This window comes from Arctopsyche grandis, chromosome 12, assembly GCF_051622035.1.
Source record: "Arctopsyche grandis isolate Sample6627 chromosome 12, ASM5162203v2, whole genome shotgun sequence".
Taxonomy (NCBI): Eukaryota; Metazoa; Arthropoda; class Insecta; order Trichoptera; family Hydropsychidae; genus Arctopsyche; species Arctopsyche grandis.
In genome coordinates this window covers 24,471,924-24,493,149 of record NC_135366.1, presented here as the reverse complement: position 1 = coordinate 24,493,149, position 21,226 = coordinate 24,471,924, and the positions used below count along the sequence as shown (strand labels likewise).

The 21,226-nt window shown below is 34.6% G+C and overlaps 2 protein-coding genes across 4 annotated transcripts in view; one reads left to right on the top strand and one right to left on the bottom strand.

The window, feature by feature from the left end:
- Positions 1-21,226, top strand: part of LOC143920170 (uncharacterized) — a 156,958-nt gene that overhangs the window by 73,138 nt on the left and 62,594 nt on the right. The window contains exon 3 of one of the 2 annotated variants that reach the window (XM_077442894.1): positions 15,912-16,077. The exons of the other annotated variant lie outside the window; for it this stretch is intronic. Within the exon in view, the coding sequence (XP_077299020.1) occupies positions 16,072-16,077 (6 nt within the window). The 5' untranslated portion in view covers positions 15,912-16,071. The remainder of the gene's footprint in view (positions 1-15,911; positions 16,078-21,226) is intronic. 2 annotated transcript variants of the gene reach the window in all.
- Positions 1-21,226, bottom strand: part of LOC143920171 (carbohydrate sulfotransferase 11-like) — a 108,050-nt gene that overhangs the window by 61,596 nt on the left and 25,228 nt on the right. The window lies entirely within an intron of this gene.

The window sequence follows — 21,226 nt, the reverse complement described above, 5'->3', positions numbered from 1 at the left end:
CTAGTGTCATTTTTATTTTTAAACATAAACTATTGATTGGATTTATTAAAATGATTTTTTTTAACTATTATATTAAAAGCTATAAGGAATAAGTGTATTCATTCAATGTTTAGCATTTTTACGATGTATGTATGTACTTATGTAATTTTGTATTTCCTTATATCAAACCCCTCTCCATCCCCTATTACCCTAAAATAATACACTTGTGGTGCTAGTTGAGCATCTAAAATTGATATCCTTAAGTTTGTACGTATTGAATTTTATATCTTATATTAGAGTTTGATGAAATATACACATCGGGTTGATTTACAGCCTGATCATTTGTGTTGCTTCAATATTTTTAATTATTTATTTTCATCAATAGTTGCAATGCCACAATGCGTTGCATGAAATTTCCGTTGCCGTTTCTCGATGAGTTTCGATAAGTCAATGTTTCAGTTTCAAATTAATACTTAATAATCAAATTAAATTACAGTATTGATAAAACTGTTCGACAAATGACGACTTTTTTTTTGGTTCAGAGACGAGATATGACTTTTCTTATAGATCTATGCCCAGTGAAGATGAATCTGGTAATAAAAAAATGTTGATTGGTTTGAGATTCGGAGATATGTGTTTTTTAAATCGCGCTATTTTTCTATATCTTGGTGTTGTTCGGTCGATATCTCAAAGTTTGTCAATTTCCTGTTCAAAATGAATATTGGAATCTATAGTTGAGTATTTTATCTTTCATTTGTAGTACTTTTCAGCTTTCAAATCTCTCTAAATAGACGTCCAGTTCAAATCAAAAGTCAAAAGTACGTATTTTCACTTGGGATTTTTTCCCACTGTTAATACTATTTTATATTTTGTATTTTCTATTGAAACATGTTTATCGGTATTGTGTTCTGGGCACACAATTTTTTGTTTTCGTTTAAAAGGGTTAATTGGAAGTGTGCTGAATTTTAAATCATTAAAATTACGAGATAAAAGTTCGTACTAGTATTTACACGAATCTGAATTGAATTAATAGGGATAATATATTAAATTGTCTTTATATGAGAATTAAATAAAATTTCACATAGAAAAATCATATTTTGACTATTCTTGTGAATTAATAACAAAAATTCGTTTATTTCATCGAGGTAAGCCAGTTTACTAGGCATACATCTATGTATAAGAAAAGTCATATCTCGTCTCTGAACCATTTTTGTGTCGAACAGTGTAGTTTATAATATATTATGTTGTTTCATATTATTATAATACTATTATAATATATTATATTATAATGCCGGGTTCTATCCCTGAATGAAAATGAATTTTTCAGATTATGCTGTTGGTCAGACCTGGATTTGTGACTCCAGGTTGATCGTTTCCTATCAGAGTTTGCCAATTTTCTCTGATTTCATTGTTGAAACGGTTCCCGGAAAAAAAAATTGGCTAAAAATCCTTCCTACCTACTATGTCACCACTATTTGAAAATTTGATTGATGTACAATAAAAATTTATGTACAATTCATAGATTTTTTCAGTGTCTCGCAATTCAACGACTTATAATAAAAATGCTGTATTTGTATTTGTAATTGGCCAGGAAGGCGCATTGGGATTTACCTGTAAGGCCTTCCTGGTATATATGTAAAATAAAATAAATAAAAATAAAATATTACTAGCTGAACCCGGCATGCGTTGCAATGCCACAATAACGCGAGCAATTCCCGTTCCCGTTCCTATTTCTCGATGTGTTTCGATAAGTGAAAGCTTCAGTATCAAATTAATACTTAATAATCAAATTAAATTACAGTAATGATAATTTGTCGGAAAAACGCAAGCGGCGAACACATTTGAAAATATTCAATTGTTTGTTTATTTTACCCTAACAACGCAGGTGGCGACGCGAACACATTATTATGTTGCAATGCCACTCATTCCTTTTTTTCCCGTCCCCGTTCCCGTTTTTGGGCGATTTTTATACAGAAACCATCGCGGTCATGCACACAATAACTCATGTAAGTTTCATCGCAATCGGTTGAATGGTATTGGAAAGCATACGTATATAGATAATGCGAATCAAAGACTCATAATTGTACTCTAAGCACTAATTATGTATGTATGCGTGTATAATATAGGGGGTTGGGCTTTCGTCCAAGGCTTGGCCATCTCCCTTGGCTTACATAACGCATACGTAACGACCTAATTAAGGCATTCTGGCGGAAGTCGTCTCTCGCTTTTTGTCACATCGAGCTAATTAAGATGGCGTCGCGTTCCGCCTTATCGATGTCAGCCTCCGTAAAGCTGAAATCTGGACCAGCTTTAAGCCTTAATCTCGACCACCACAATGGGGCAACCCTCCGAGAGGACCACAACTACCCTCGGAGAACCACAATTTACGGCCGCTAGGTGCGACGTCAACCCTTAAACCTCCGTGGGACTCTTTTGTACACGTTTTGATCGCGTTCACGTTTCAATTTCAGCTCGGTGGCCCCGGGATGGTTGTTGTGGTGAAATTAGCGCACGAGGATAACTTCGAATAAAAAGCTTACGGACGCCGGGTCGTTGAATATTCAAACGGCTTTTTCACGCTCCTCGGTAATATTTCCGCTATTCAACTAATTCAAATTTGTATTTAACAGGGCTGTGCTGTTGTAGAATGTTAAAAATTTAATAAGTGCGCAACGGTGAATTTTCGATGAATAAAGATGGACTTGCGTAACTGTTTCGCATGGAAAAAAAACAGTGATGAATTACCTCCCTTAAATATATATTTGCCAACTGAATATATACATATATGTACATGGATCATTCGTTGGCAACTTAATATGTAGTAGTGAATTGTGATCCGTTAAAAAGGATGTGAACAGTCAGCATAGTCTAAAACCAAATGTGTCAAAACTAAATATTTACTTCGCTTTTGTAATTAACAGCAATTAAATCACTTTCATACGATATGTGATTGAAAAAAATTAATCTCTCAACTTTAGTGAATCAATTAGTGAATTGTGACCCGTTAAAAAGGATGTGAACAGTCAGCAAAGTCTAAAACCAAATGTGTCAAAACTAAATATTTAATTCGCTTTTGTAATCAACAGTAATTAAATCACTTTCATACGATATTTGATTGAAAAAAATGAATCTCTCAACTTTTCAGATGAGAAAAATGACAGGTGATCTAATCGAAGTTTATAAAATCATTAACCCTTTGAATGCTGAGCAACGCCGATCGGCGTTTTGCCAACAAGTCTATGGGCCTGAAAAACGCCGATAGGCGTTGTGTTTTGAGCATGTACAAAGTAAACAAGAATACTACCTGTTAAACCTTTTCAGGTTGCATTGAAAAAAAAATGCATTGAATATGGGTATTGTAGTTCGTTTCATTCAGTTGTCAACGTTTATAAAGACTGGTTTACACCGCAATTTCTGAATTTATAACCATAGAAAAATTTACCGATAGAAATCCCTAACTGCTGTTTAGATTGTGGGTTGGCATTTAGATTGTGAGCATTAAATTTTAATAACAATGAAGAAGATGGAACTAGTTTTGGAAAAATGCATTCATTAATAGACACCTTTTGTTTATTTTATATTGTTTCAAGATATATTATTTAGTCTAAACTTGTTTTTTTACAAAACTTAAAATCCTTGGCGGTAGTTATCTACGGTTTGTTTGTATTAGCAACAGATTTTATACCTGCTTTCGATTGGATTTCTAAATAATTCTGGTTGTAAATGTTGGCGAAATTTTCAGCGTGGCGGGATTTCGATAGAAAAGACGTCAGCACTCAAAGGGTTAATAACCACTAAAATTGTCCTATGACTAATCTCTTAGGTTCAATAAAACGTTCAGTAAAAACTCTCATCTGAAAGGTGATACTGTCGGACTCCAAAGATATGTATGTATAGTTCTTATAAAAAATTAGAGATCCTTTCTTTTCAAATACATGTGTAAGAATGTGTAAACAAGCACTATGTATTGTAATAAAATTAATCAATAACAATGTAAATACTTTGGTGTAAATATTTTTATTTCCGCCGAATGTGGAGAATTACCACTATAGATAGCACCGCTAGCGATCGCTTAAAAAGCCACCTTAAGGCTTACGATACTCCAAAACGATACGGCAAAAATCTGGCTTAAGGCTTACGATACTCCAGGACTCGACTCTCTTTGTACTCCAATATGTTAAATCCGTTGTAAAAACTAAAAGCAAGTGGAGAGCTAAAGGGGTATTCGGCTTTTGTCGGCAAAAGAATGCAAAAGAGCGCTCATTATCAAGACTTGTTCAAAATACGAGCGAGCGGAAATGTCTTTGTTCGGATGTTAATTTATGTAGATTCACTTCAAGTATGCAAAATTGTACGTATTTCTATACCGATAAATGTACGTTTTTGAGATATTATTGATTTATGTGTCTGCGGCTCGTTCTATAAAGGCCAATGTACATACATACATACGATATAGTACCTGTGTTCTACGTAATTCCCCGAAATCTAGATCGGATGTTGAATTAATTGTTTTATGTAGCCGTAATTTGGGATATTATGGGATGAATGGTTGATATTGTGGTTGAAAAGCTTTTTGATGCGTTAATTTATTTATTTATTTCGACGTTGTGTAAACATTGGATTACATTCAAAGGTTTAGAGTTAGAGTTCAAGGTTTTTAAAGTTAAGTTAAGTGGGTTTAAATATACCTATATCACATAGCTCAAATATTATAGGTATATTTGTATATTTGAATTGGCCAGCAGTGTAGCTCGTTGGTTGCGTTAATGCTAACCACTGAGAGGTTCCGGGGTTTGAGCTCTGGCTTGACCTCGGTTGGAAAGAGTTTATTCGGAAGTATTTCTGTAGTACTGTTGGTCAGGCTTGGATATTTGTGACTCCAAGTCGATCGTTTTCTATCAGAGTTTGCCAATTTATTTGATTTTATTGTTGAAACGGCTCCTCATCAAATTGGCTGAAACCATCTTACCCACTATGTCACCACTACTTGAATATGATTTCAAAAAATTATAATATATAAATTTATAGTCAAAAAATTGTAATCTAAAAAAGTCTTGGGTCGTCTTTATATCATTTAATACTTACGCGACCCAAAGCTTTAAGTAATATATTTAATTACACGAACTTAAGCCGGGATCATAATTTTAATTGAAATCTTATTCATCATGGCATTACATCAAGAATACATATTATATTTAGTTTAAATAAAGATATTCCACTAAGACTGTTATTTAGGACGGGATTATAATTATTATTGAAATCTGAAACATTATTGTATATCCGAAAAGTGAAATCTGAAACATTATTGTATATACATATGTACATATATACATTTTTAATATTTATAGTTTTTCGTACTTTTTTTTACATATGTTGTTAAAATTTTCTTTTTATTTTATTTTTAAAATTTTAGTTAATTTATGTGAGTACGCATGCACTCGCTACTATGACGTCGCTTCTTTCATGATATTTTCACAGTGGATAAAGATAACCGGTTTTGGTTGATACGTTACGATGACATGTATTGTTGTATAATATGAATACACATATTATGTCAGCTAATGCTGATAAGTATACGCCACGTAAATATTACTGAACATGTGAACGTGTCCATATATAATGTACCAAAAAATACTTTTTTTACTGCTGTTTACGTGCAGTTACTGGTATGTGCTGTGCAAGTATGAATTTGATCGTGCATACATATGTATATATATATATGTGTGTATACTGAGGAAAATTGTATCATTGAAATTTTTACTGGAACAGATTATACAGGGTTCATTTAAATTATTGTGAAGCTTTGGAATAACTTTGGAATCTCTAAATTTGATATTTTTTTTTGTAAAAATCGAACTTATGAACATTTGAGTCTCATTAATACAAATCATTATTAGGAATTAAAATTGGAAAAGTTTCATAGAAATAGACCTCGCGATACTTTGCACCATCCCCGCACCTGCCAAATTTATAAATAATTTAACAAAACGATCGAAAACCAACCCCTTCGCTATAACCCACTAATTGAATTCCGCTCCACGACATAAATCCTCACTTTGCGAATTGAACCCGTTCGCGTCCAGTTTTTTTTTTACCCCGGGCGCGGTAATTAAGAGCATGCCCGTAAAATAAAGTTAATATACGCCATCGAAACCACCTGGGTACGTGAAGGGGTTAATCAACCCATTCCGTTTCACGTGTAGTCGAGTTTCTCAAACTGCTGTATTTGTACATACATATGTATGGATACACATAATATGTATGGGCAGATTGGCGTTTCCAACCCCCTCGCACCTGGCCAACTTCACCGTATCGATAAGCGAAACCGCTGGGGGTGGTTTATTTAATTCGGTGTTTTCATAAGTAGTGAGGGGGTAGTCTAGTGTTTGTTTGCCGTTTCGCTCGAACCGGTCACGCGAACTTAAGCCTTGTCCATACAATGGTGGAATTTTTTTTTTAATTTTTAATTTTATTGCTATACATATTCAAGTATGTGCATATGTTGATTTTGAATTGCATTGTTGATTATATTTAAAAATATGTATAAATTTATTCAGATCGGTGGTCGCGTGTAGACGTAGCTTAATTTTTAGGGTATCTTGATCGAATTTACACAAATTGGATATGCAAAATTTGATTTTGAGTGTGTGTGTGTGTGTGTTTTTTTTTACTGACGTTTAAATTTCAATATTGAGCTTTTGATTTTATTGAGGCATGAAAGAAATACACGTTTTCCTTTAGATTTATTTATGTAGTAAGGTATAAAATAATGTGGGATGAACCTTGATAGTTATTAATTAGTTGTGTTGTTTTTTGCGGTCGCAGCAAGCTAAAGTGAATCATAAACTCAAACTAGCTATTTATGCGAATATGACTATATAATATGACTTATACAATAATGTGAATATTTCCACATATTTAACATTTGTACATATATACCAGGAAGGCCTAACAGGTAGACTCCAATGCACCTTCCTAGCCAATTACAAACATTGTAGCATTTTAATTACATAAATCGCTGAATTTGGAGATGATGAAAAACTCTATATTAATGGATTTCAACGTGTACATAAATTTTATTATACCTATACATAAATCATATTGAAATTGTGGTGACATAATGGGTAGGGTGGGGTTTGCCAATTTGATGGAGGAACCGTTTCAAAAATTAAATCAGATAAATTGGCAAACTCTGATAGGAAACAATCGATTTCGATTCACAAATATACAAGTCTGATCAGCGGCATTGAAGATTATACTTATAATAAATTCTTTTTAAGGTCAGCTCACGGGATTGAGCCCGGTGACCTCTCGGTGCTTAGCATAAACGCAACCACCGAGTCATGCTGCTATATGTACATACATGTACCCTATTTATTTCCCACTGCCTTTTTACAAGGTATGCTAGGCTTCCACTCTTCGAGTGGAATTATTGCCATTTCCAAATATTTCTTTGGAGTATTAAAGGGAGTATTAAATTAACAACCCTTCGATTTTATCGGAACTTAAATTTTGGGCGCCTGAATGCGGTAGAGCTTTGCGTCATCGTTTGTTTTTCCAACCTATTGTTGCGAAAACGTCTGCTTTCAATAACTCGTCTCTTGTAAAGGCTATTCGGTACCTTTGTGTAGATGAATATTTGGACCTGTTTGATTGTCACATTGATGAAGTGGTCAGTGTCATGAGATTCAACACGAATCTATTTGAATGAGATGATTGATGATTGCCAATTTTTATTGTTCTTTTATATTTTTTTTGTAAGACTGGTGTGACGCATTGGGGTAACCTGTCAGGTCACATTGGTCATAATATTGTTATTATTATTATTTATCCATTTATTTAATGTATTTATTATAATAATAAATCAAATACAAATAAATAAATGTAGGATTTAATTCATAAATGGACATGTGGTATATGTGGTTAATGAGATTGTTCAATGCGCCGAAACGTACATATGTATGTACATACATCAATCATCTACACTTTTCTTATATATCGCTCCAATGCGCAGAGTGTACAGTACAGATTAAGAAATATTAATTTAAATACATAATTAATATTTATTTATTTAAGTTTGGACCATTGTGTCATTACAGGAATCCCTAATGGTCGAAAATTATATATGTTTATATTAAACACGCCATCTATGGTCAAACATTGTACAGAAGAATTGTAAGCATTATGCAAGGCAAATACGATCAACATCTACGGATGCATCTATGGAGAAATTTTCAGCATTTATAAAAAGCAGCGAAAAAACGAGATACTGAATAATTCAAATTTTCACGAGAGAGATGCTTATTTTGCAGGGAACCTTTTCAATGAAAATCAGATAAATTGGCACACTCCGATTGAATAGGATCGACCGAGAGTCACAAACCAAGGTCTAGCCAGCAGAAACCAGTGGGACTCGAACCTGTGGCCACTTAGTTCGAAAGCATTATATGCTAATTACCAGTCCATGTTACTGGTTACATACATGTGTAAATATTGGCATTCATCGATTTATTTCGGATTCTCGATTGATTGAATCAGTTACGTTGGATATGTAGATCCATATTCGAATTATTATATGAAACGAAAGCTTCCAGCTCCAGCAGGGCTTAAATAGATTACAATAAATATGTACATAATATGAATAAATAATGGTTTGATTACCAGACTATGACAGACGTATGTAGATTCAGTGAGTGCATTTTTCGCATATGATTTAAAAATTTAAATGAATAATGTCTATATAAAATATGTATGTATTATATATACGCCAGAGATAGATCTCATAGCTATGTTTTTTTTTAATTGTAAGGTTTTCCATACACATGAATATATTCCAGACAAACTTTCAACTTCATTCATTTCATACTCGTAATATTACCCCAGACGCGCAACAAAACTAGGAATAAATTTGAAATTCGCTAGAAACTCACTGACAAACTTTGAGAAGCGTTTACGACGCATTCCGTCTCGGAAAACCCTTCATTTTCCAGCGTCGTCTAGTGCCGGAAAATCCGCTCTACTAACGATTTTTCGCCGCCTAATCCGGGCTCGGTGCGATCGAAATAAATCTCGAGCGAAACGAGTCGACCTTTGCCTTTGGGAAAATGATGAGAAAGGGGAAGGGAGGGGGGGGGGGTTAAATGCGGGAAGGGGGAGACACGGTGGTGGCTCATTATTCAGACGGAGACTGCAGTTTGAGAACCGCTATACGATGCGACATAATTCGCTCGTAACACCACACCGTGTGTGTTTTTTCGTTCGTTATTTTCTGCGGTTTCGCTGTATGCGGGTGCGCTTATCGCGAAATGTTTATTTTTATGTTAATTAAAAATTATATACGGGTATAGTATCCGTATACGTATGTACATATGTATATCTTTTCGTGGTTTATTATGTAATTTTGCACGTGTGTTATGTTTGTTGTCGCTGGAATGGTTTGCAGTCGTTACTATGACTGTTGCATATATATTTTATGTTGCTTTAGATACAATAATTTAAAGGGCTTTTAGTTGAGATAATTCATATAAATTATGAACACTAAAATAAGATAATATTATGTACATACATACATATAAATCTACATATACATATGTATATATAAAATTGTCTGTTTGTTTGTCTGTCTGTCTCGTATAGGCTCCTAAACCAGTCAACCGATTATGATGGAACTTTCAGGATTTATAATATATTAAATTGTCTTGTTTATTTTATCGAGGTAAGCCAGTTATCAATACAATTTTTGTTATTAATCCACAATAATAGTCGAAATAGGATTTTTCTAAGTGCAATTTTATTTAATTCTCATATAAAGACAATTTAATATATTATTCCTATTAATTCAATTCAGATTCATGTAAATACGAGTAAATACTAGTACGAGCTTTTAGCTCGAAATTTTACCGATTTAAAATTCAGCAGACTTCCAATTAACCCTTTGAAACGAAAAAAAAAAATAGTGTGGTCAGAACACTATCCCAATAAACATGTTTCAATAGAAAATACTCAATATAAACTAGTATTAACAGTGGGAAAAAAACCCAAGTGAAAATACGTACTTTTGACTTTTGATTTGAACTGGATGACTACTTAGAGAAATTTTAAAGCTGAAAAGCACTACAAATGAATGATAAAATATCCGAATATATATTCCAATATTCATTTTGAACAGAAAATTGACAGATTTTGAGACATCGACCGAACAACACCAAGATATAGAAAAATCTCGCGATTTAAAAAACGCATATATCTCCGAATCTCGAGCCAATCAACATTTTTTTATTACCAGATTCGTGTTCACCGGGCATAGATCTATAAGTAAAGTCATATCTCGTCTCTGAACAAAAAAAAGTTGTCATTTTTCGAACAGTGTTATAAACGTATACGAGAAAGTATAAAAGCTTGCAATATTAAGTTTATATGAGCAGTGATTAAATGAGAGCGAAAAAACTTTTTACTACTGTTATTTGAGTTGTGGAGAGGCGGTAGAAAGTCACGTTTGGATAGCTAACCGTCATCGCTTTGATTCCGATGTAATTTTTAATTGATCGTTCCCTTTATGATTTAACTCCTCTTGCCTCATTTCGAAGACTCCTCTTGCCTCACTTCAATGGTAGCTAACCCCCCATATATCGGTTAATATCAAATCAATCTAAAGAGTGGTTCGAAATCTCACCATAAATATATAACGGACAGGAATTTCATGGAACTAACAGACTAAAGCTAATAAAAAGCTTGTAAAAAATGACCGCCTCTGCTGCTAGGTGGGAAAGTTTCGATTGTTTGATACGTTAATAGTGGTTGTGGGGAGAATTCTGACTGCCCATATTGGCAGGAGGGAAAGTTTTCGTTGCTTTATGTTTTACTAGAGTGAGTTTTAATGGTTGTTTAGTATCATCACGAAGGCTTCGCAATGTTGCGTTATATATTATTACTTATATCATATCGTTTTTTTGAACTTTTACTTTAAAGTTTTATATAAAGGGCTTTGAATAGTTCTTAAAATAGCATAACATTTAGGATCGAAGCGGATTTGTAAGTTAGGGTAACGATGTAGTATTTCCACAAAGCATTATAGATATGAAAGGCGAAGTAAAATGTTATCATTGTGTGAAACAAATCCATATTTCATTGTTACTAGAATTCTGTTCGATTCTGAAAAGAATTATTGATTTCGCGCATCGGCGACTGCCATATTTTCCACCAATTTTTTTCCTCGTTCAGGATTTATTATCATTATTGTGACATTGATAGATTGCCATATAGATAATAATAAATAAATATTAGTTAAAATAATATTGCATTATTGCTTAATTTTGATTTGTGACTCGTTGCCGCTATTTGTGAATTATTAGAATAAATAAGTGAGAGGCCCGATAAATCATCATCAGGTGCATTATTTACGCGGAGTTTCTTTACATAGTTTATATTCACATGGAAAAACAAATAGATTAAATTGTTATTGTAAAACGGACTTTATGATTAATATAAAAATATGTATAAACATACATATATCGCGAAAAATTTAGCAATATAATTGCCAGCAGCATAGCTTGAGGTTGCGTTAATGCTAACCACCAAGAGTTTGCCATTAACAGCACCAGATATCGCATTTGAGTCAAGAGACGATTTCAAAAATATATCAATTATCACAGTCCAACGTCGGCTAGTTAAGAATCTATGTAGGAGGGCATATAACATATAGAAAACCATTATTATAAATACGAAACAAACAGAAATGGCCAGCTTGGATTCTTTGGCATCAGAATCAGTCGATTGAAGATTGGTTAAAATTGTTTTGGTTGGTCGAATCGAAAAGACGATTTTACATCCGGTGGTTACCCCGCGAAAAATAAAGCTTTTACAGTATGCTTCCAAAAATCAAGCATGAAAGTGGATCCATAATGGTATGGGGGTGTTTATCAAGAGCTGAAGTTAGAAATTTGAAATTTTATGAAAAGATTGGTACTCGAAGGTTTAAACATATCAATTTTTGCAGCGCCGCCTGAAGTTATGTGGTCTCAGCTTTATCTTTCAGCAACATATTGACCCAGAACACACGTCAAAGCTTTGTTAGGACTTCTAACGACAAGAAAAATTAAAATAATTGGTTTGAAAAATATGATTTGGCCACCTCAATCGACCGATCTAAATGCTTTAGTTTTTGTGCTCGCTGCTAGACCTCTGTTCTAGCTTCATGTCACATTAGCTTACTTCAATGTTATGTTTACTTGAGGTGTGCGTGCATTCGCGCGGCACATTTCAGGTATTATTTCCTAACGCATGCGCGCTTTATGTGTTCATGTGTTGTTGTTTATTTTGTACTTGGTTATTTACAGTGTGGTTTTTTTTATTAGAGCAGTGATGTGCGGTTATTCTTGTGCGATATTCATGAACAACCGTCTCGTTCTCCGACGAAAGAGTCTTTTAGACCGTATTCGTTGGGGGGGGGGGGGGGGGTGGCCTCATGTTGAGGGCTTTAAGGGTCAAATTCCTTGACCTTGAAAGCGGGCTTAGAGCTTAGAGACTTCAATGTTATATCGGCAGTGGTGTAGTCGGGCCAGGTCTGATCAGGTCGCCGCCCTGGCACTTTGATTGATATGAAAATTGATTTTCGAGTACAATTCAAAATTATTTTGGGTAATACATATGTATGTCATAAAATTTTGTATACCAAATATTGTGGGCAGATTCTCGTTCTAACATTTGGTGACCATAACCGAATAGTAATCTGAGCATATTCAAAGTTTTAAAGACAACTTAAAAAAAAAACAATTTGATGATATTCATAGGATTTTTTTATCCTTAATCACCCAAATTTTTTAACTATTGACCATACGCACTTTAGGATAGATAAAATAAGGGAACTTAGCTTAAATAGACAGTCATCCCTAAATTCACATGTTAAATAGCCAATACATATGTATATGGCTTTAGCATTGCTAATAAACAAATGTTGCTGTTGACACACAAACACGGGTTTGCAAAAACAAAAATATTGAAGAGGATGCAGTTTGAAGGTTTTATAAAATATAAAAAAAAATCATAATTTCAACAAGAATATATTTGACTTTTTTTTAAATATTTGATCTACCAATATTAGGATACATATTTTTTAAGTATCGAAAAAAGTGGGTGGGATGGGGGGGGGGGGGGTCGAAAAAAATACCGCCCTGGTTCTTTTTTATTTAGCACTACACTACTGTATATCGGTAATACATATGTATGTATACCAAAACGACCTGAAGAATGGAAATGGTTCGAAATCAGATCACAATTTTTTGACGGGCAGGAATGTCACTGAACTAACAGAGTGAAGTTAATATAAAAAGCTTGTCAAAATGGTTTACGAGAATTGGCAGGACGTATCGGTACATGTTCGATTTTTGTTTGTTTTTGATTCTCCTTTTCGCTAAAGAAGTTTACACTTCTTATGATATATGTGTCGACAGGCCGACCTGTTCCAATCAACAGCCCAGATGATTAACCCACAGTCATCCGTCAGTCGAGTTAACTCTCATACGACACTGCCTATTCCCATTAGGGCGGATTCCTCGCGCGATTCGAATTCAACCCCTTAACGACGGTTCGGCAGCGTTAATTTACGACTCTAATCGTTTAAATCGCGACGCCGACAAACGGATTAACCCCCTCACTCACCTTGAGGCGGCAAACAAATTAGCCAAATTAGCGAACAAATCCCATCTCGGCGTATCGCATTAATTCGATTTAACGTCGTCGCGCTTATTTTTCACGTAAATTTCCCCGCCCTTCAACCGTGAGCTTTCCCCGTCCCTTTGTCAAGGCCTCGGGAGGGTCGGCCCGAAAGTCATGCGTCATAAATAATAAGTGCGAAACGCGCCGTGGGATTTTTAAGGACCTTTGGCCAATTCGATACGGTCTCGGTCCTTTCGGTCTATCTGTGTCGTGCCCCTTTGCCGTATCGAGTTGGTTCAATAAAACGTGTTATACATAACCTAATGGACTGTTGAGTTGAAAGATACCCTGTTGTGGTATTTTCGGATTGGTATATGTAAACTGATACATGCATGTACATATTTTATTTTAAAAAAAATCAATACCACAGAGACTTGATAGGAGCCCCAAAGCGTCACTGTGGTTATAATACAAATATAACATCAATAATAATAAAAATCAAAAAAAACAAAATAAAAATCAAGTAAGAAATATGTACATATTTAAAAAAAAAACAACAAATAAATTAAATTGAAAAATTGTATCGTGTTATTTAGGATGTGTTCGATCAACTCAACATAACATAATTGAAGAGGTCCAAGTAATGTGCCAGTAAGTTAAGGAGTCGAACAGCTCTCTCGAGAGGGGAGTTCATGAGCACGTTTGATTTAGCGCTAATTCTCAAAAAGATATCACGCTTTCGCAAAAAAGTAATTTAAGTAATTTAATGAAATGTTTCCCAAGAAATAAATCTCTTCTCTTTGCCAGGGAGTTGATACCCAAAGATCCCAAGACAAATGCACTAGGGAACATATATGGATAGAATACATATACATATATGTAGTTATGTTTTTATTTTATTTTTAGTGTCATGATAGGTCACCCTAAAAGCGTAGAAACACTGAATAGTAGGGCACGGCATGCCTAGGTAGACTCCAGCTGTGAATGGGTGTGTCTTCATGTCAACCAGCAGAATAGACTAGTGGTTTGAACAGTTGTCACGGGTTCAAATCCCACTGGTTTCTGCTGGCCTCATCTCGAATTTATTACTCAAGATTGATCGTTTCCTATCAGAGTTTGCCAATTTATCTGATTTTCATTGAAATGAACAAATGGGCCCATTTTCTCGCAAAATATTGAGTTTTCAGCAATCTCGAGTTTCGCTCCATTGTATAAAATGCTGCAAATTTACAAATTTGATCATAAATGTCTATGAAGATAAACTTACAAATTTGATCATAAATGTTAATTGATATATATTTATGCACTTTGTATAATAATATTTGTATCAAATGTATTATTTTTCGGGCCAGAAAGGCGCATTGGGGTTACTTTTTAGGCCTTCCTAGTATAAATTAAAGATAAAAAAATCGTTATTTTGTATGAACTGATTATTTCGACAAGTTTCTCCTACATTTCTTCAAATATGGGAATCATCGTTATCTATGACTGTCAAATATACATACATATCACTGAAAACACTCCAAGGGGTGAGTTTTGGCCTGAATTGCGGTATCATATGTACATATATTGCGATAGCATATATTGCGACAGCATAAATATATCATAGGCGATATAAAGGCATTATGGACGGAGCACTAGCTGTGCGTGTGTCTCCTTAATCAACAATAAATGCTGTGAAGCGACTTTGGCCTTTCATTTGGATCCTCCACCCACCCCTACGCAACAGTATGTATGTATGTACTTGAGGAAATTGGAACCGAAGTCAGAGTCAGACGTTTTTCTACCGACTACGAAATCCCATGCTTGCTCTCTCGTGCACGTACACACATATAGGTACAATATATAGATCACCTTGACTATGCAAGACTTTGATAGTTTTTCCGAAATAGAAAAGACAAGCCTGATATGTTGTAAGGACCATTTTCTGAATAAAACAACCAAACCCAACCCCACCCAAAGCAATAAGGGAAAGTCGCGTGATGGCCACGCCGAGAACAAACCAGAGAGAACATAACTCATAGTATCAAACCAGTAGCCTACCCTCATACATAGATGAGAGCGAAATAAACGCGAAGGGTTACGTTTTCGAGTGCGGTCGAAGGTTTTATGGTGGTTGGGGTGGGTACGAGAGGAGCATTACTTTCGCGTCACGCCGTAGCAACAACAATAACACGGCAGAAGCCCCGGAGATTTATTGTTAAAAATAAACCTACATACATGTATTACTTTGCGGGTATCAGTGTTGTGTGTGATATCTGTAGGTGTTTCGTTTGCAGGCAGGCAGCGTTCAAATAAAGCCATCAGTCACACGGGGGGCGGCCAAATCAAATCAGGGCCGGCACATGGTTTGCCGCCCCGCATTTATTACACGAGTGAAACGTGCTTGGAGGGCTCCAGCGGTTGTCAAAACTCGTCCGTCGGTGGGACCTATTCGGCATGAAGGTATGTCTCATTTATAATTCTTGTCTGAAATTGGTTCTAAGGCAGTTTTGATGTGATGCTTCTTATGTGACGGTTGTGAAAGTTTGATTTAGAGAAGCGAATCGTAAAAATCTTCAACAGACAAAAAGGTGAGATTGGAGGGGGGGGGGGGGAATGGTCCTACTCTCTTCACTTCGTATACGTCACGTGCATATTACTATTTTTTTTATTATTATGAAGTAAAAATAATTAATAACACTGTTCGACAAATGACGACTTTTTTTTTGGTTCAGAGACGAGATATGACTTTTCTTATAGAATTATGGCCAGTGAACACGAATCTGGTAATAAAAAATATTGATTGGCTCGACATTCGGAGATATATGTATGTATGTGTTTTATAAATCGCGCGATTTTTCTATATCTTGGTGTTGTTCGGTCGATGTCTCAAAATCTGTCAATTTCCTGTTCAAATGAATATTGGAATCTATAGTCGGGTATTTTATCCTCCATTTCTAGTACTTTTCAGCTTTCAAATCTCTCTAAGTAGTCATCCAGTTCAAATCAAAAGTCAAAAGGATGTATTTTCACTTGCGATTTTTTCCCACTGTTAATACTATTTTATATTATAGTTTTTTCTATTGAAACATGTTTATTGAGATAGTGTTCTGACCACACTATTTTTTGTTTTCGTTTAAAAAGGTTAATTGGAAGTGTGCTAGTACTAGTGTTTACACGAATCTGAATTGAATTAATAGGGATAATATATTAAATTATCTTTATATGAGAATTAAATAAAATTCCACTTTTCGACTCATATTTCGACTATTCTTGTGGATTAATAACAAAAATTCTATTGATAACTGGCTTACCTCGATAAAATAAACGAATTTTTGTATATTTTATCATATATATGAGAGATAATGAGAGCTTATAATGCAAATTTATAAGATACCAGCTGAACTCGGCATGCGTTGCAATGCCAGAATAAGGCATGCAATTCCCGTTCCCGTTCCAGTTGTGTTCCCGTTTCAAGTGATGGTGCTCAACTAACGTCTCTTCAATGCCGTGTCGTTATAAACCAACTGGTTACGTGTTTACTAGCTGAACTCGGCATGCGTTGCAATGCCACAATAAGGCATGAAATTCCCGTTCCCGCCCCTGTTCCCGTTCCCGTTCCCGTTTCAAGTAATGGTTGGAGCTCAACTAACGTCTCTTCAATGCCGTGTCGTCATAAACCAACTGGTAACATGGTTACCAACGAACGCATTTCCATTACTACACAATGACGCTTCAAACTTTCGCGTCGGTATAATTGTAATTACGAACGTTATTATTTTTTCCGGGTTTTTTTCATAGTAAGCTTCCCGGACATGCATACAACAGATCCTGAAAGTTCCATCGTAATCGGTTGAGTAGTTTAGGAGCCTATACGAGACAGACAGACAAACAAACAGACATTCAATTTTATGTTCCTATACATATATAGATAGTGCGAAAAAGATAAAGTTATAGACGTTTAAACAATTAAAATCTCACAAAAATAATGAGGGGCGGGAAGTAAAAAATGTTTGAGAAGCACTGCTTCAAAGATCTATTGTTCGTGTGAGTGCCTAAGGATTGCGGTATGTCAATTGTATCAGAATTAAGGTATTATACGTGTGAGAATGTGGTTTGTTTACAAATCTTGTTATTTACTAAACCTCATTCCACTGATTAAATTAATTTAATTTAAACTGATACGTTCTCATTTAATACAGCTGATACATTCTCCGAGGGAAATTATTTCACTCATCCTTTAGACGAACCTCAGCCAATTCAACATGGGAAAAATATATTACAGAGAAGATACGCCTCGAGAAACGCCTTTTTACATCAACATTATATTATCATATCATTATACACTTAGACCGTGCAAAATTTCAAAACGACACCCGCAACGAAACGGAAGGGAGATTAGGTGAGTCAACCCTCATCCCTAGACTGTGCGACAATCCTATCTTCTTTCACATATATTTTCCTGCGGGAGGGTGGAAAAAAAAGTTTTCCCTGGTGAAAAATGAGGCGCAATGCGTAAAGGATATATGTATATGTATCGGTTGTTTCAGCCTGCTTAAAGTTTTTTAATCAAACTTTATCAGTCGCGCTTAAAAGTGTTCTCGGTTTCGATGTGCGACACGCGTAACATACTCAAACATTCATTTCATTATGTCCCACATATGTATACGTACATACATATATACGTACGCATATGGGAGGCTGTACCCCAATAATAAATTTAGGACGTACATCTCTAGAGTTCACATCTACGCGAGGGAGGGATTTTCTCTATTTTCCGCGCCGCATTTTCCTCTCTACATATGTTTTCACTGATTTACGTGGAATTCTTGTACCGCGTTTGTACATGTTGGGGTAGGAGAACCGAGACATACGACCCCCATATGAAAATTACACGTATCGGTTTATTTATCGCCGATTCACCGATGAATTATGGCCGAAATAATAATATCGCTACGTTTCGGTCGGAAAGTGTGTGCGGAAAGCGTTAATCTTTTTTTGTACATTGTGAGTACTTTTCGTACATGTATGCCGTGTGGGGAAAAATAAAATTGCTGTTGATTGTATGTAAATACATATATATGTATATTATAGATGTAGATGTGTTTCTGATGTATGTAGAACTACGGTATTTGTTAGGTTAGGTTAAGTCAGATAACGCATGTTAATAATATTTGTATAATTGATAGTGATGTGTGTCAATAATTCCGCCGAACAGCAAAAAAATCACGACTGAAAATCAAAGACTACTCAATTTTAACTTATTTTTGTTGGTTTCTTCTTGTTTATGAGATAGGAGCGATTAAAAAAATGCGCGATTTTTATAGATTTTGCAATACTTAGCTCAAAATCTAATATAGTTTGATTTTGATTTTTAAATGCTTTTTATAATTCCGGAATTGTGTTCACAATAAATCTATTTTAATAGCTATTGATCTACTGATCATTTTTTATTTTACAATTTTAATTTAATTTGGTTAGTAATCATGGTATTATTATATATTATTCTAATGTTAATGTACAGCATAATAGGAAAAAGAGCTCAAAAACATATTTACAATTACTGTGCCAATAGTGAATATTAGAATTAATAGTCTGACGTTTTTTGTATTGATTACCGTGAGACCCATTTCCAGGGACTTGCTAAGATATTTATTTATTTGTATTATTTCATGTACATAAATACATACACTCGCCTTTACATATCGCTCCAAAGCAACGACTGTACTCATACAATACAATAATACAATTAACAAAAGCATTTTATTCAATGTGAATTCATACAAACATCATCCACATAGACATCTATGGAGAAATTTTTGCAGCGTTTTTATTATAGAAATACTGAATAGCTTGTGATTTGTAAGAGAGGTTGGAAAGGAGATACCAATTTACAGGAACTGTTTCGATGAAAATCACAAAAATTGGCAAAGTCTGAAAGGAAACGATCGACATGGAGTCACAAACCAAGGTTTACCCAACAGCTACTAGTGGGGGTCGAACCGTGACCAGTCCGCTCGAAAGTATAATATGCTAACCACTAGTCCACACTGTTGGTTATGTTTTTATCTGTTGAATTTAACCAAATTCGTTTAAGAGATAATTTTCTGATTTAGTATTGGAGGTACGTTTTTATATGGTTTCCAAAATTATAATCGGACTTTGTTTATGATCTGACGTACTTTTAAAAACAGTTATATGCCTTGTAGAGTATTAGAAAGGTTTTGTCTGTGTTTTAAGACCTACCTGATTGTGTCATGATTATAAAAAGTATATAACACGAGTTGTATAGTAATTCTAAAATCTATTAACTTTAATCAAAACTTAATGTTGGGTGCTTACAGACGGTTTATGGATACTTATGAAAGCACTAAAACTTGTAAGTTATTATTGTTAGCTTAATGTTGATGGCGTACATAACATCTAATGTATTCCATTTTGGCTTTTTATTTATAATATATTTTTAATTAGATATACATATATATACATACATACATACTTGCATCATTAGGCTGTACCCCACTTTGTTGAAAAAGTTTTGTAATACGGAGAAATTTTTTGGTGAAATGCTCATATTCTTACCAGCAGCAAAGATTAAGCATGTGATAATTTCAATATTGTGTGGTTTACGGGTTCTATCCCTGGTGTGCGCTGCTGGCCAGACCTTGGATATGTGACTCCAAGGTGGATCGTTTCCTATCAGAGTTAGCCAATTTTTCTCATGTCATTGAAACGGTTCGGTTGAAACATACTGGCATCCCGGTCCTGTCTCTTTCGAAAAAACTCGAGTTATTCATCGTCTCGATTTTCGCTGGTTTGTATAAATGCTACAAAATTTGTCCATATATGTATTTGTGGATGTTAATCGTTGTTTAATCCTTACAATACTTCTGAACGATGTTTGACCATAGATGTCGTGTTTAACGTAAATGTACAATTAATAAGTCTTAATCTGTATAGTACACTCGTCGCATTGGAGCAATCTGTTAAGACGAGTTGTTATATCTTATCTCATATTTTATATTTGTACTTGGTTCGTGAAGTTAATGTCAAAACATATTGTTTATTTTCTTATAATTGTCATTATTTGGAAAAATTTTAATATGTAAATTTTTAGTTGCTTTCATTGATTCCACTGGAGGATACCCTTCACAAGTTGATGCGTATTAAGCAAGACAGATATTTCGCTATGAGTTGAAGCAAAGCTTGAGAATCGACTTTGAACAAAAAATATGTCTAAATATGAAACCTAATCAAAATTTAATTTATTTTAATGCGTAACGACGTCAAAAAAAATCTTGAAATCTCATTATTTCATTATCTATATTTTATGTATACGCACTTTTGCATAGTAGATATGTAAGATGAAAACGGTGTCTTGAAATTCTCCCGGAATGAGATTTTTTTTCACATTTTACATAGATATACATCAAAAAGAAAATCGCCTGAAAGTGAACGGGAACGAGAAGCGAACGCGATATCGTGTCAGATATCTTTTACGCACTTCTGAAAATGTCTGGAAAATTTCATTTCCTTCTTTCACATCGCGTTTTTTCTATTTAATGAAAATTATTTTCCGTGTACCCGTCGTGCAACGAACGGATAAAACATG